This window comes from Podarcis erhardii, assembly GCF_964252035.2.
Source record: "Podarcis erhardii genome assembly, chromosome: 6".
Lineage (NCBI taxonomy): Eukaryota > Metazoa > Chordata > Lepidosauria > Squamata > Lacertidae > Podarcis > Podarcis erhardii.
Window position 1 is genome coordinate 66,211,390 of NC_138510.1, and position 16,690 is coordinate 66,228,079.

The 16,690-nt window shown below is 42.2% G+C and overlaps 1 protein-coding gene across 4 annotated transcripts in view; it reads right to left on the minus strand.

The window, feature by feature from the left end:
- Positions 1 to 440: 440 nt before the first annotated feature.
- The window catches only part of ERICH3 (glutamate rich 3), a 60,497-nt gene continuing 44,247 nt past the window's right edge, over positions 441 to 16,690 (minus strand). For all 4 annotated transcript variants that reach the window (XM_081866533.1, XM_081866534.1, XM_081866536.1 and 1 more), the window contains 4 exons: positions 12,597 to 13,013; positions 9,033 to 9,182; positions 3,062 to 7,184; positions 441 to 937 (listed from right to left, as the gene is read on the minus strand). In XM_081866533.1, coding sequence (XP_081722659.1) covers positions 3,085 to 7,184; positions 9,033 to 9,182; positions 12,597 to 13,013 — 4,667 coding nt within the window. In that variant the 3' untranslated portion in view covers positions 441 to 937; positions 3,062 to 3,084. The remainder of the gene's footprint in view (positions 938 to 3,061; positions 7,185 to 9,032; positions 9,183 to 12,596; positions 13,014 to 16,690) is intronic.

Here is a 16,690-nt window from a genome sequence, read left to right on the forward strand (position 1 = left end):
CTTGTACAGGGGAGACTGCCTGCCCCCTTCCCTTGAAAGAGCAGAAGTGCAAGGAGCCAAGTCCACGGAAAAGGCAATGGAATCGATGCTGCAGCATGTCATTACATACAGCAACAACAAATAATACTTTGCTCTTAGACATGTTGCAGCTCCTCTAAACAGGAGCTCAGTTAACATGAAAAGCAAAGTGGGCTGCGCCCTCTGTGCCTGGGTGCAGAACTAATCCCAGTGTAAATGAACATTTGATATTTATATTTTGAAAGGATGTAGAAAAGACCCGGTCAAAACATACACACCTTTCTATTGGAACACATGTGTCTAGCCTTGCTTAAACACCAAAAAAAAAAAAAAAAACCCAAAACCCCACACAAATGACACATCAAAGGCAGCAAGGGGGGTGGGGGTTTGAATGGATATAATCACAATATGTACAGTTCTCATCAGTTTTTTCAGGCGTTTTATTATTCTACATAAAGCCCTCATTGTGGCTCTCACTATCACCACAGTTAACTGGCTGATTTTTGTGAAGTTCCCAGCAACATAATAATTTTCTGCTTTTTTAAAAGAAATGTGTGGCAGCTGTTGGACAGGCCTCATGATTATTACTTTCATAATTATAAAGGAGTGTTATTTCTGAAATGGGCTAGATAGGCTTATTTCTCTAGTCTGGAGCTGTTCTGGTTAAAAAGCAGCAGATGTTTATGCTACTCATGAAGGAAAAGAAAGAAAAAGGAGGGAAGACACCCCAGCCAGCACCAGCCTAGAGTGATTTGTGGAAAAGTTGCTAAATAATCATAATCGTAATATGACTAATGGAAAAGGGAAAATGGAAGCTGTGGAATAATTGGAGAGAATGCTTGGTTGGGTGAGTCATTGTTTCCACCTTGCCTTGGGACTGTAGTGATGACACAGTGGGACTGTCAAACCCCAGAGTACTCTAAGGAAGCAAAAAAGGAAAAGAAAGTTAGCTGTATAGGGTGCAGATTACAAGTTTGACGTAACAAGGACTAGCAATTCTAATCTGCTACTTTGGAAAGTTGTTTGTTTTCTGTGCATTAGGACATCTCTTAAGATATTGTAAAGAAATTTTGGTTCCTGGAGTCAAAGAGAAGGTGTCTCACTGTTTGTGTGCCATTTTCCTCTGTTTGCATACCATTTTGAATCAAAATGTCAGAATGAACCTTTCAAAACTGGCCTGGCCTTTTGGTTGCAGTTGATCCTCGGAGCTATTAAAGCAGTGCTTTACTCTACCAAGGACCTTTCAAAGATGTTTGCATATTCTTTCTCAACTTCCTTATCCCCCAAACACTAGCCCACTAGCTGGGGATGACTCCGGAAGGTGAGAGCCATTTTGGAATAAGTGCAACCCCACCCACACAGCTAAGAATGATGAAATAGTGCAAGCAAGATCTATGTGTGAGGTAGAAAAAAACAAAGCTGTCAGTTTGAAAAACAGACAGAGAGAGCTGAGCTGAGTTTTGAGCTCTGCAAGGCAAAAGCATCTGGGATGCAGGAATGCCTTGCTCTGATGGGACTGCAGTGGGCATTCTCTGTTAAAATGTTTATGTTATCTTCCTCCACTAGTATATCTGTAACACAACAAAACAAAACAAAATGCCAAAGAAAGGCCTCTCCAGCAATCTCATCTGCTAAAGAAAACCAAACTTGGCTATCTGCCACCACCAGCCTCTGCTTAGAAGAGTGGTATACAGTGGTACCTCTGGTTGCAGGCGGAATCTGTTCCAGATCCTGAGGTTTTTGCTACTGGAGGTGTCTGTTCTGCACATGCGCGCAGTGCGGTAAAGCGCTTCTGCGCATAAGCGTGCAGCGAAACCCAGAAAAATACTTCCAGGTTTGCCGCATGTGTATCCCATGTTAGAATTCTGCTCCATGATTGCAGTCATGGGATTGTTGTCTATCACATGATGGTGTATGTTTTGACTCCACAGTGGGAAGTGACAGAAACAGGATGTTTGTGTTACTGTGTTCCATGAAGTGGGACTATTGTCCTTTGTTCTCTCTCTTTGCTGTCTGATGCTAGAGAGAGAGGGAGCCATGTTGCAGTGCTCCGTGTGTGTTTAGATTAGCCAAAATGCTGAGTTGCTGAGGTCTGTTATGCAAGCTGTGAAGATTCTGTGGATCCCTAAGTGTGCAGGTGTCAGTTGGCATCGGTCGCTGTGATGTTCGGGCAAAAGAAAGCTTTTGAAGCTCCTGAACAAACAACCAGGAGGGAGAGAACATGCCAGTCAGGCATGTGTCTCTGCCAGGGTCCTACTCGAGTGTAGGACAAGCTCCTGACATCCCAAAGGATACGTAACCAGAGGTGTGTGTAAGTAGAGGTACCAATGTACAAGCAACAGCTCCTATCAGGTCTACCATTCAGTATTTTCATGATCTAAAGGAACTGGGTTGAATCGTTTAGAAAACTGTGTAAAAAATATATTTCCCAAGTTGCCATTTTAGCCTGCTACACATAGGCCCATAAAATGGTCTGAAGGAAAACTGAGCAGTTCTACTGCAGCCATTAAGCAGTCTGGCCCCATAAGCTGTCCTGAAGGGAGCCCCCAGCCCAAACGATATGCAAACAGCTCCAAATTCCTCCAAGGAGATGGAGGTCTGTGTGATATTTTATTATTATTTTAAAAAACCAGCCATGTAAAGTCAAATCAAGCACCTTTAAACTCCTATTGATTTGTAACAAGTAAATGAGTAAGTGCATGTTCAACTCTCCCCAGTGAAATTAGTGTCAAGAAAGGTGGAACTTTAGCTGGCTCATGCACTCTGCTCCAGAGCTATAGCTATGGAGGCAACGAAGTAAGGTGAGTTTCAAAGACAGGTTGTTATTATTATTATTATTATTATTATTATTATTATTATTATTATTATTATTATTATTATTATTTCCTGTGGATGAGTGTTTGCCATTCAAAGGAGAAAAGTCACACAAACACATACATGTATGGCTAATTGGCTAATGCAAACACTTAGGCAGGCCTAAAGCAACTCTTTGGATTGGGGCCATTTCTCTCTCTCTCTCTCTCTCTCTCTCTCTCTCTCTTACCTTCATTCCTAGTCCCCTTCTTCTTAGTCAGATGTTCGAGAAGATTCTAGGCTGATCATTTGCAATGTGAAGTTTACTGGCGGCTGTCCTTCAGGCTGTTGTGCATTGCTGGGAACAATTTCTTTCACCGGCAGATTTTCTTCTGGAGACTCTTCCTCTCCTGTTCTCCTCTGTTCGTTTCTATATTTTTCCTCCACAGGCTCTTCAGTACCTGCTTCCATGGCTTTGTCGCTCTGAGCACCCCATGTTTTTCTTTTTACTACAGCTGCAAAAACTTCTTTCCTCCCAGCCTCCTCCTTGTGAGACAGCATTTGAGTCTCTTCTACTGAAACTTCCCCCTCAAGTTCTTTAGGCTCTTCTTCCTCTTCCTCCTCCACTTCTTCGCTCATAAACGATACTTGTTCTATCAACTTCTGCATCCCTGCCAACAGAGCTTCCTCCACATCTCGCAGCGTTATCATTGGTTCTCCTGTGTAATATGCCTCCTCTTCCTTCTCTACTTCATCGCTTGCATCTTCTACCTGCACCTCCAGGTCAGGTGACATTTTCCCGGCCACAGTCTCTTTTGGTGTTTTTTCCACTTCATCTTGGAAGCTGACTTTACTGCCCATTCCTCCTTCTGCTAATGCTGCTTTTTGTGTGAATGGCTCGGATAGGTGTGATGCCTCTGTCACGCCAGCTATCCTTGGGGTTCCTGTGATGGTCATCCCATGGGCTATTTCATTCTCATGTGCCATGGACAGAGACCCCCTTTCTCTCTCTTTCCCTGAAACTTCAGCCTCTGTCCTCCTTCTAATTGCCACCTTTCTCCCTGCCTTTGTCTCTTCAAAATCCACTTCTCCTTCTCCTTCTGCCCCTGTCTTCCTTCTTCCTACTCTTTGTTTCTGTTTAGGTGCTGCCACTCCAGATCCCAGAATCACTTCTGTCCCTCCCTCTTCAACTTCCTCACCCTCCTCTTCAATTAGATCCTCTTCCTCCACTGCACCTTCTGCACTGGCCACCACACCTTCAAGTGTTGCTCTTCTTCCAGCCCTTCTTTCTGAACTTGTCTTGACACCTGACCTCTCTGCCTTTCGTATTACTCTTGCTTCCTGGGCTGTCGTATGTTCATCTTCTGCTGCTGAAATGACCCCCTCAGCGTCGCTCTCTGACAAGGGTTTGCCCACCTCAGATTCCAGTTTCTGTCCAGCTGAACCTTCATCTCTAGATATTCTTTTCTTCTCTTGTTGATACATTTTCCTTCCAGACCTTCTTTCTGAACTTGGCTTGACCACTGACCTATCTGCCTTTCGTATTGTTCTTGCTTCCTGGGGTGTTGTATCTTCATCTTCTGCTCCTGAAATGACCTCCTCAGCCTCACTCTCTGATAAGGGTTCACCTTCCCGAGGTTCTAGTTCCTCTTGAGCTGAACCTTCGTCTCTAGATATTCTTTTCTTCTTTCTCACTTCTACGTGTGTTTTCCTTCCAGCCTTTCTTTCTGAACTTGGCTTGACTGCTGACCTCTCTGTCTTTCGTATTATTCTTGCTTCCTGGGCTGTCGTATCCTCATCTTCTGCTCCTGAAACGACTCCCTCAGCCTCACTCTCCGACAAGGGTTCACCTTCCCAAGGTTCTAGTTCCTCTTGAGCTGAACCTTCATCTCTAGATATTCTTTTCTTCTTTCCCACTTCTACGTGTTTTTTCCTTCCAGCCTTTCTTTCTGAACTCGGCTTCACTGCTGACCTCTCTGTCTTTCGTATTATTCTTGCTTCCTGGGCTGTCGTATCCTCATCTTCTGCTCCTGAAACGACTCCCTCAGCCTCACTCTCCGACAAGGGTTCACCTTCCCAAGGTTCTAGTTCCTCTTGAGCTGAACCTTCATCTCTAGATATTCTTTTCTTCTCTCTCACTTCTAAGTGTGGTTTTCTTCCAGCCCTTCTTTCTGAACTCGGCTTGACTGCTGACCTCTCTGCCTTTCGTATTACTCTTGCTTCCTGGGCTGTCGTATCTTCATCTTCTGCTCCAGAAATGGCCTCCTCAGCCTCAATGTCCGACAAGGGTTCATCCACCTCAGATTCCAGTTTCTGTCCAGCTGCACCTTCGTCTCTAGATATTCTTTTCTTCTCTTGTTGATACATTTTCTTTCCAGACCTTCTTTCTGAACTTGGCTTGACTGCTGACCTATCTGCCTTTCGTATTGTTCTTGCTTCCTGGGCTGTCGTATACTCATCTTCTGCTGCTGAAACAACTGCCTCACCCTCAGTGTCCAACAAGGGTTCACTTTCCAAAGGTTCTGGTTCCTCTTGAGCTGAATCTTCATCTCTAGATATTCTTTTCTTCTTTCTCACTTCTACGTGTGTTTTCCTTCCAGCCCTTCTTTCTGAACTCGGCTTGACTGCTGACCTCTCTGCCTTTCGTATAGTTCTTGCTTCCTGGGCTGTCATGTCTTCATCTTCTGCTCCTGAAATGACCCCCTCAGCCTCACTCTCTGTCAAGGGTTCACCTTCCCAAGGTTCTAGTTCCTCTTTAGCTGAACCTTCATCTCTAGATATTCTTTTTCTCTCTCTCACTTCTAAGTGTGTTTTCCTTCCAGCCCTTCTTTCTGAACTCGGCTTGACTGCTGACCTCTCTGCCTTTCGTATAGTTCTTGCTTCCTGGGCTGTCATGTCTTCATCTTCTGCTCCTGAAATGACCCCCTCAGCCTCACTCTCTGTCAAGGGTTCACCTTCCCAAGGTTCTAGTTCCTCTTGAGCTGAACCTTCATCTCTAGATATTCTTTTCTTCTCTCTCACTTCTAAGTGTGGTTTTCTTCCAGCCCTTCTTTCTGAACTTGGCTTGACCGCTGACCTATCTGCCTTTCGTATTACTCTTGCTTCCTGGGCTGTCGTATCTTCATCTTCTGCTCCTGAAATGACCCCCTCAGCCTCACTCTCTGATAAGGATTCACCTTCCCAAGGTTCTAGTTCCTCTTGAGCTGAACCTTCGTCTCTAGATATTCTTTTCTTCTCTCTCACTTCTACGTGTGTTTTCCTTCCAGCCCTTCTTTCTGAACTCGGCTTGACTGCTGACCTCTCTGCCTTTCGTATAGTTCTTGCTTCCTGGGCTGTCATGTCTTCATCTTCTGCTCCTGAAATGACCCCCTCAGCCTCACTCTCTGTCAAGGTTTCACCTTCCCAAGGTTCTAGTTCCTCTTGAGCTGAACCTTCATCTCTAGATATTCTTTTTCTCTCTCTCACTTCTAAGTGTGTTTTCCTTCCAGCCCTTCTTTCTGAACTTGGCTTCACTGCTGACCTCCCCGCCTGTCGTATTACTTTTGCTCCCTGGCCTCTCATTTCTTCATCTTCTGCTGCTGAAACGACCCCCTCAGCCTCACTTTCCGAAAATGGTTCACCCACCCGAGGTGCTAGTTTCTGTTGAGCTGAACCTTCGTCTCTAGACATTCTTTTCTTCTGTTTCACTTCTAGAGATGTTTTTTTGGTCTCACCCCCCCACAGGCCTGAAATGTCTTGGACTATTTCCTCCATTTCAGATGAAACTCCTTGTCTGACACCTTTGCTGCCATATACTAGGGCTCCAGAAACAGCTGCTTTTTCCTCATCTGTGGAGACAACCCCTTCAAGGTTTGGCCCCGGAGCCATGTCTTCTGCTTCCGCAAAAGAACCATCCTCCAGTTGGATTTTCGGGTATATTTTGTCCTTCACACCTCCCTTCAAGAATTTGCCTTCCTTACTTTCCATATCATCTCCCAAAGCTTCTTCTTCATCTTGTGTTTTCTCTCCCTTCCCCAGAGAACTCTTTGGTTTTTTGAGTTTTTTCTCTGCTTTGGCCTTTCCCCCAGCTGCCTTTCCTTCCTGATGCATGACTTCATTTTCGGCATTGTCCAAATCTGATTCTGCTACTGCTTCTTCCTCCAGTTCTGCTGCAAGCTCCTTATTTCCTGCTCGTTTTGCTTTACGAACTGTTACATCTTTGCCTCGCAATTCTTCTCCCAAAACTGTTTCTTCGGGGCCTTCCTCATCGGCAAGCTCCTCTTCGTCAAGTGCTCTTTCCTTGCCCACCATCTGTCTTGCATGTTCCACTTGCCCCGCAACCTTCTGTGATTCAAGCGCTCTCGATTCTTTTGCCAAGGAAGCTCCATCTGGCACTATTAAAATAAGCACAGCATGAGTTGTAATTGTGATAACTCTATCAGTGTTGGGTTGGGCTTTTTCTTTAAAAAAAAATACATTGCAATGAAAGGTGTCATATTTTTCAACCTTCCTTGCAGAGAATGGCTTGGCTTAGCCATTGTGAATCATCTGATGAGATCCTGCACTGACAACTTGTGGACTAGATTGTGTGGATTAACCCATGAGGGACTGATGTGTGAAGGAAGCTATCTCGTGGGAATACACAGGACATGTTAATTTTCTGGACCCACATGATTCTATAGAAGTCAAGGCACAATAATGCAGGAAGGAGCCTTCTCCTGCTTTGACCCATTTTGTCCTGCTTAAGAAACTGCCACATGTTTCTGCCCACTCCCACATTTTTTAGAAGCAGCAATTTCTATATAAGCAGAAAGTTGTCAGTCAACCCTTCTTTTCCCAATAGCCTTGCCCATGAACAGATATTGAGATTAGCCATGTCACTGAAACTGGAATATAAATACTCAGACAGCAAGTTCATCTTGCAGAATAGCTCCATACCAAGTGAAGAGTTGCTGAATGATAGCATTGCAGAGATCAAAGGCATCTGGCAGCCATTAAATCAAGCATATATATATTGATACATACATACACACACACATACACAAGTGGGAGAATGGGGGGCTCAAAAAACAACTGGGACCCCAGTATCAAAAGAAAAGGGAGCAGTACTCCACACCCTGATCAAAATTTATGCAGGTTGGGATTAACTGTTCTCATTGATTTCAGTAGTGGAACTGGCTGTCCAATCCTATGCATGTCCAACTTTCCACCCAGCAAAGGGTATATAGGCTGTAGCCTAACTTTATTTTTCCTATTGGAGCTGTTGTCATTAAGTTGGGAGATACTTCACAACCCTACATGTTATTAATTATGCTTGATAAACTACGTTTGATAAATTATGTTCTAAAATATTAAAGGATATAAAGGAGTGGAAAGAATCATATTGACATCTATACAGAGAAATGGTTTCTTCCTGACTTGTATGCTTGTATAATCTAAACACTTTGCAGGAAAAATTGTAGGAGCTGAAGTGCTGATGGCATCCATCTATGCCCTTATGTGTGATGTTCAATGAACAATGCAATCATACCAGACAAATCCTGGAATCAAAAAGCTGCATCTGAGGGGAATAGAGCTGGAGAGAGTGGTTATAATTCAGCCAGAAGGTCAAGAGAGGTAGTGAGGGGAGTGAAGCAGTATTGTTAGGAAAAACCACCATTTCCCTAGTGACAAAATTGTTTATGGAAATTGTAAAATTTGTACAGTATAGTGTGAAGTAGGAGGAAACATCAAAAGCTTTCTTCTTTATCCTCCTCCATTAGTCTAGTCAAGCACATGCCTATCTATCATGTAGGCCAAGACTTTCAAGTAGAATTTGGGTAATTAAGGCTCAAACCGGACATTGCAGGACATGTGTTGTTGATTCTGCTCCACATCTCCCCATACCATCTAGCAGAAAGCAACATTTTTGGTGCTTGCTTGCTCTTCCTTAATGGGAATACTGGTTAAAATGTGGGTTCATTCTAACCTGGTGGTTCAAGTCTGATCAGTGCAGCTTTAAGAATTTAAGAAATCTGCTGTATCAGACATGGCAAAGCACACAAAAACACTCAAACACACAAGCCAGCCTCCAAACAGCCTAAACAAGCAACCTTCTTGTTGCTAGTTATTCAGACACAATCAAAACTACAAAATGAAGAAAATTAAAAGAAGGATGAGATGAGAGTATAAAATAAAAAGAATAAAGATCAACCAGTATTGGAATGGGTTGTGGCACTTAAGGCTTTATCATTTGATTTTACCTTTATGTTTATCTCCTTTATGTTTATCTTTCTTAGCTATGCTCTCCTCCTCCTCATCCTCCGTACTGGAGTCACTTGGTTCAGGTTCAGAACTCAAAAGTCGATCATGTTCCATGGCCTCAGCTATTTTCTCTTTGACGGATTTGCCATCTTCAAAAAATAGCACAACAATCACAAAACAGGGAGCAAAAGAGAGAAATTGGGGAAATGCTGATCACACATTGGCTTACAGGTTACTCTACTAGCAATTAAGGATGCCAATTAAAATCCACATCACCCACATGGATGCATTGAACACATACATAAAGCAAATAGCATCCCATCCATCAGATATTAAAATTGCATGCAGTGGAATTTCCACAATACAAAACAACAACTGCCACTACTACTACAACAACAACAACAACAACACACAAGTTACAAAAAATACCACCAGATCATAAGGTGATCTTTTTGTTCAGAAATATTTTTAATTTGCACACAAACCAAAATAACAAGACAATAGAAAACCTGCAGATAAACTCAGGACATTTTTGAATACTAAGTTTCCAGATGCAATTCCAATGATTCCATCAATTCTCTAAACAGGTTAAATAGCTTGTGAGCTTCATCTCATTTTGATGCATGGGCAGATCCGAATGCAAATCCCCAGGCTTCAACAAACATTTGATATTCCTAAACGCATGAGAAGAAACATGTCCTATTCTGCTACATTTCCACCACATTCTTATTAGGCCATGACACAGTTTAAAGTTGTGCTAATATTTTCATTGTAACCTCAGTGCTTATGCAATAAAGTTTATTTACATTTTACTTGTTCTTAACAGAGTATGTATTATTAATATTGCATTCCTATTAGCTTAGCAACCACTATTCCCGAAACAGAAACAGAAGATTTTTTTTTTCCTTCTCGTCTCCAAAATGACATGTATATAAAAAGAAATCACTGCTGAAAGTTGCAAAGCTCTCTGGCATTAGTGTAGGTTTCTTTTAAAAGAGGAAGCCTGATGGGTTCTGCCTAGGTGTACACACCTCATTAGCCCCATTGGGATCTGAACCCTCCCCAGTATTGCTTTGTGAACAAGTCTTGTACACAAGGAGTTTAAAGCACTTGGTGTGTAAGGATGATTTTCTTCCAGTTCTGCAGCATGGGTGAAACAGGTAGGTCATTGCAGTGAGAGGCTTGATGCTGCAATAAATTATGCACACACTGGCACCTATCCCATTCTAGTCATGCTGCCTACAACCAGTGGCGGAAGGGTCTGGATGTGTCTAGGAGACAAATAATTATACAACTTTTAGAAGACATCAGAAGGCAGCCCTGTACCAGGAGGTTTTTGATATCTGATGTCTTATTATGTTTTTATATGTGCTGGAAGCCACCCAGAGTAGCTGGGGCAACCCAGATAGATGGGTGGAGTATAAATAATAAAATTATTATTGTTATTACTAAGATGTACTTGTTTTATTTCAGTCCTGCCTTTCTACCAGTATAGGACCCAAGGCAGCTCACAATATGTAGATGTAGATCCAAATGCTCATCCAGAATGGACCCCTGCACCCTCAACATACATGGAAGCCTGCTTCTGTAGGGGGGGTTTCTCTTTCTTGCTACAAAATAAAGTCCACTGATCATGTTTTATTTTTGTTTTTGTTTTTCTTTTGTCTCCCCCTATATCAGCCATGATCAACCCTATTCAAGCAGACATTCAGCAGACTGGGGGGGGGGGGGACACCTTTTTCCAAAAAAAGAAAGAAAAAAAGGGAGAGGCAGAAGATAATTTCAGTAGCCAGGCAAAAATCTCAACACCTCCAGCTACCACAGCAGTAGAGTCTGGAGACATCCTCTGCTAAATGCTATGTTAATTCAGATCCAGGACTATCAAACAACTGTTTAATTACCATGTTCAGAAATCTGAGCTAAACAGAAATGATGATACCCTTCTGCACTAAAATCTGTGGCAGGCCATTAACTCAACCCACATGATTACTTCATGCTTCCATTTTGTATTAGAGCACTTAATCCTATGTGTGTACTTGTTAAGTGGTTAATAACTTCATTCTTCAACAGTACTTAAATATTCATCTCATCTAACAGTCTAATTGGGAAGTTGCTCACATTGAGAATCCAGCATATGGATGAAGGGAAAGATTTCAAACAACTAAAACACCCATAAATAATTCAGCACAATCATCCAGAACTGTACTTTTCGCTCTGTTTTTTTCAATTTTCCTCCGTGTTAGATACATAACAAATTGCAAGGCAATGAAAAGCAACCCAGCCCAAAGATGTTTGCAAACCATTCCAATTTTCATAACATTCTGCACATGCCAAACTATTCCATTGAACAGCACAAAGCAATAAGAAATAAACCATCAATGTCTATTAATAGGAAGCAAGATCACTGTATAATTCACCACCAGATGATTGCAGATAAAAATACAAATCAGAAGAGTTAGCATGACTTATGGCTTTCTTTCGTGTCTGCATCACTATGGGTTGATATTAAGTGACTAGAATGATTTCACTATGATCTACAGTTAAATAATAATAATAATAATAATACACACCTTAATTGTTTCTTTCCCTCCAAGGGGTTTAGACCCAGAAAAAATAGGAAATGATTGTGCAAACAGTATGCATTTTATGATCCAAAATAATAATAATAATTATATATATGGTTTTAGAGGAGGGGCCATACCATAGCTTGTTGATAGAGCATGTGCTTTGTGTACAGAAGGCCCAGAATTCAATTATTGGCATCTCCAGCTTAAAAGGTCAGATAGCAGGTGATATGAATGACCTCTGCTTAAGGCTTTGGAGAGTCGCTGGCAATCAGAGTAGGCAATACTGGATAGGATGAATAGTCTGATTGGATATAAGGCAGACTCCTATACTCCTATTTTTAATTTGCTAAGTTTAAAGCTATGAAACTTGTCCATAATCTCACAATAAAAAATGTGAAACAGAAACTTTTATCTCGTGTCTCACATATTCATCACTCCAAACAATAAAAGAACACAAAGATGTGGTTTAGATGTCATTATGTCTCTGAACCTACAAGAAGTATACACTAATTAACTTCGTTTGATGCAATTGTTTTTCCCTATGTTGATAAATAGCCTTTCCAGCTGTGCTTTCAGACGGGATGGCAATCAAGTTTGGGCACTGCTTGATCTCAGATCCATTTCACCTGCTTGTCTCTGTTTTCTATCGAGGAAAGTAATAAATTCAGCTGTCACAAAATGCCACGCAAACGATAGTGATGGAGACAAGAGGAAAGCTCGCCAAAGCCTTACATGTTAAATCACACAGACCACAATTATAGCACCCGAAACAACAGCATGGCATGGAGGTTTCGGTGCATGACACTGCCAGCAATTTGGCACACACAGTAAACTGGGGGTGGGAGGGGGAATCACATTGTTCTAACAATAATGTTGTGTTTCACATGCCATCATCAAAGCTTAGAATGCAAAAGGATGCAGTCAGTCAAGAACAAGCAACGCCACACACTGGTATGCAATGGACCCATCAGATTTCTGACTGCAGACCATACTTACCACCTTCATCCTCATCTTCAGAAGGTCCTCTGCTTCTGGTCTCTGCTCGACGGCTGTGTTCAGAATGCCCTAACACATCCTTCTCCCTGTCGTCCCTCATACTCCTGTGCACCGAACCTACAACCTTGCCTTCCTCACTGCCTGGACTTGAGTCTTGACTTCTTGCCTTCCTGACTTTGTGAGAGGTGTGTGGCACGTCTCTGGCTGCTTTGCTGGGGGCGTCCCCCACGTCTGGCTCTTCCTCCACGTCGGTTCCTTGGCCTTCCTCTCTTTGGGTCTTTGCGGTTTCACTTTCATACCCTGAATGCCTGTCGGTCTTCTCTCGCTTGCGGCCTCGCTTTCCCGTCTCGCGGTCGGAGTCGTTTTCGCTGCTGTATGGCATGCTGCTGGAGGAGAGGGAGCGTGCAACCTTCCTGTCTACAAAGAGTAAAACACAATTTCATTTCAATGGCACCTTACCTCTTCTCAGCGCTTAAAATCATTGCTTGGAGGGTCTTGCGGAGAAATCTAGGGCTGTGTGTGAAACAGGCCTCCCTTCACAGCAGCACAAAGTGTTACTAGGGAGATGTGAGAGCCCTTCAGGTTAGTGCTAAAGCACCAGGTTTTATAAGAATGAGTTCAATCTAGGCATCTACTCTTTAAAATATTTCTGGGGGATTGAGTAGTTAAGAACTTCCTGCCTCTGAGTCTGCTGTTATGGGTACATTAAAGATCAGCATAAAGCTGTCTCCAATATTCCCTAGCTACTTTTCTGCCAGGCAAGAGAGGCTTGTTTTCACTGAAGTGATCTATCTGCTTCCTTTTCTTGCTGTATTTAAGGTGCCAGGGGGCGAGGGGGAGGTTGTATAACTCCTTTTAAAAGGGGTTGTCTGTCTGTTTTGGGGTGCGTTTGCCCAGGTCTTTCACTTGAGGATCTTCAACATCAGCGCCTGTGCCTAAGATAAAAATGCACAGTTTTGCTGAAATCCTTATTCACTTTGCTTTTGCTCAATGATTCCTGTGCGCTAAAACACAGTATCAGGAAAAAAAATCAGTAACTGTATTCCCCCCCCCCCCGAAATATATCTGTAACCCCTTTCATGCACAAGGTGGTGTAAAAAGGGGGGGCAATAAAATTACAATTCAGAATAAAATGCCAGCTGCTAGGTCAGTGGCAAAATGCTCAAGGAGACCTTGAGATGATGAATGAAACCAAGGTAGCGTCTAAAAGTGGAAACCTTGTAGTAATAGGTGACTTCAACTACCCTCACATAGACTGGCTACATATGTGTTCTAGTCATGACAAAGAGATAAACATTCTAGGTATCCTAAATGACAGTGCTCCAGAACAGTTGGTGTTGGAACTGACCAGAAGGGCGGTGACCCTAGACTTAATCTTGAGTGGCATACAGGACTTGGTACAAGATTTAAGCATTGTTGAGCCAATGGGGAACTGTGACCATTAAGCTGTAAAATTAAATATACATGTAAATGGCTAGGTCACCAAGGAAATCCAACAAGGTCACATTTGATTTCAAAAGAGGAAATGTCCCCAAAATGAGGAGGTTGGTAAAAAGGAAATTGAAAAGCCAAATCACTCCAAATGCTTGGGAGTTAAGACCACAATGTTAGAAACTCAACTTGAGTATATACTGCAAATCAGGAAAAGTATCACAAGGACCAAGATGATCCTGTGGGATCTCAGAAAGTATTTCATTTACTGCAAGGCACTGAGGAAAGGAGGTCTTGAACCAGGCAGATGAAGGGCTTCTCCACTCTTATCTTTCCTCCACTTTTTCCAGGAAATCAGCAAAAAACCTGAATTGACATTTGCTCCAATGGAGCACTAAAGAGCAGTTTTATGTGGGAAAAGCTCTCAGGCATTTTTTAAAAAAAGCTTGGACATGGAGCTTTTAAGCACGAACCAGTGCCTGGACAGAGTGGGGCAAAGGGTGAGTGAGGCTAAGCATGAGCCCCAACTAGGCTGAATTAGTTGTCAGCTGAATTGACAGGTCAATCAATGCCTGCACACCTGGGCCTATAATGGTCTGGCCTGAGAGCTGCCCCATCAGTCCAAACAACTTTTTTTGTGATGAGTGCCTTGTCCTAGCCCTAGTTTATCCATGTCCCTTGTACTAATTATGCCCCTACCTTTGGCCTCTCAGACCTGACTTGCTCTAGCCTTATCCTTGTCTGTTTGCTCTACAACCTTGTCCCTGTATCCAAGAACTGAGAGCAGACACCTTGCTTAGACTGGACACTTATGTAGTCTTTTCTGATAATGCCACCCAGTTAAGGGAAAGCTCAAGCACGGATTCAGACTAAGGACTACTCAGTATCACTTTATAAAATGCTGCAGCTTCTAATTTCATTTGCAATAAATCCTCGACAAACAAAGTTCATTCATTTGCAAATACCTAACATTTCAACTGAATAATAGAATCCATTGGAAATCCGTTATAGACAAAACTAAAATCAATACAGTAACGTATTATATTCTTGTGTTTTCTATCAAATGCAGCTCTTAGTTCTGAGCTCCTTTCATGTCCTGCCTGCTTCCGATAATTACTTGTAAATTTTGCTAATATTTTAAATTATTCTTTCCATCTGTGCTACTCTGAATATTCTGCAGGGCTTGTGATTCTTTTGTAAAGGGGAGCAGGGAGGAAAACGTGTTTACTTGAGCAAAAATGCTTTATTCTTTCATTGCACTTCTGTAATGTAAAGCATTTTCCAATAAATATTATAAGAAAGAATGAAACACTACTGTGAGGTGGTCATTAAAATCTCTCTTTTCCATATGGGAAGCAAGGCTGTAGAACATATAGCTAATCAATGTACATAGTCAATCAGTAAACCAATTGGAGCCAGAACTCAATAAAACTGGTCCAGATTCAGCACTCTAACAAATGGACAGCGTCACTTAATGCATTTGATAAATATTAACATAACCTTCAGCATAAGATACTGAATGGATGTTTATTTTGGGGGATTAATGTTACTGGAGGATACTGGATCAACACCCCTAATGACTTAAGGAGATATGTTTAGCAACAAAGCAGATAGAGACCCAGAGGTAATGTGAGCATCTCGCTCCTCCAACTAGCCTATCTTCATCAACCAGGACTGTCAAGGCAAGTCTTCATATTAATCCACATGGTAATGTAATAATGCAAGAGAAGAAACATGTTAGGGCTGGTGCAAACAAGCACACAACATGAAGGTCATTTAAAGATTGTTTCCTGTGGCAGCCCAATGGCACACACAGAGAAATTTGCTGCATACTTCAGGGTGGGGTAGCATGTTTTTTGTTTTTTTTTAAATGTCACCATAGCCTTAAAAAGAAAAGAGAAAAACTTCAACATGCTACACAGAGACAGCTGCTTTAAAAGGCACCCATGCCTGTCTTATTTTGTGTGGACCAGTTGTAGGTTAACACAAATCGCTCCCTCAGAAAACTGCAGCAAATTAAAAACCAGGCTGGAAAGTGATAAGATTTAATTATCTATGGCAGCTTGTCATTGGTCAAAACACAGACATAGGGAACCTTATCACATCTTGTGCTTTAAGCTTGTCATTGGTGCCAGCTAATAGTATCAAATGTATGAAAGGAGGCCTTGAGTGCCATCTATTGGATTGGAAAGATAAGCAGAAACACTTTTAATAATTTAATAATAAATATACCTTCAGCTTCAGTGTCTCTTTGAATATTCTTTAGAAATGGTGAAAGGAGAAGAAAGACTGACTCATACTTCCACTCCCATCTCCCAAGGGAGGTTCTCATCTGAAGGGACAATGTGTACAACGCACACACACACAGAAGATGCATAATTCTACCTATCCATCTGGAAAATGCGTATCATACCTGGAAGGATCTATCTGTTTTCCTCCCTGAACACAAGAATATGGATGTGGTTAAACAGAGCGCTTGAGTGATTCACGCTCCTTCTGCTGCCACTTGCCTCTGAGACATGTGCAAAAGCCACCTTAAAGCAGCATTAGATTTCAGCCTCAAAGTGTGTAAAAGGCCATGAGACATTTCAGCAACCCAGGTCATTAAAAATATTATCAGGTTTTTTGAAAACATAAACAGCCTGATACAGAAATAGCTGTTT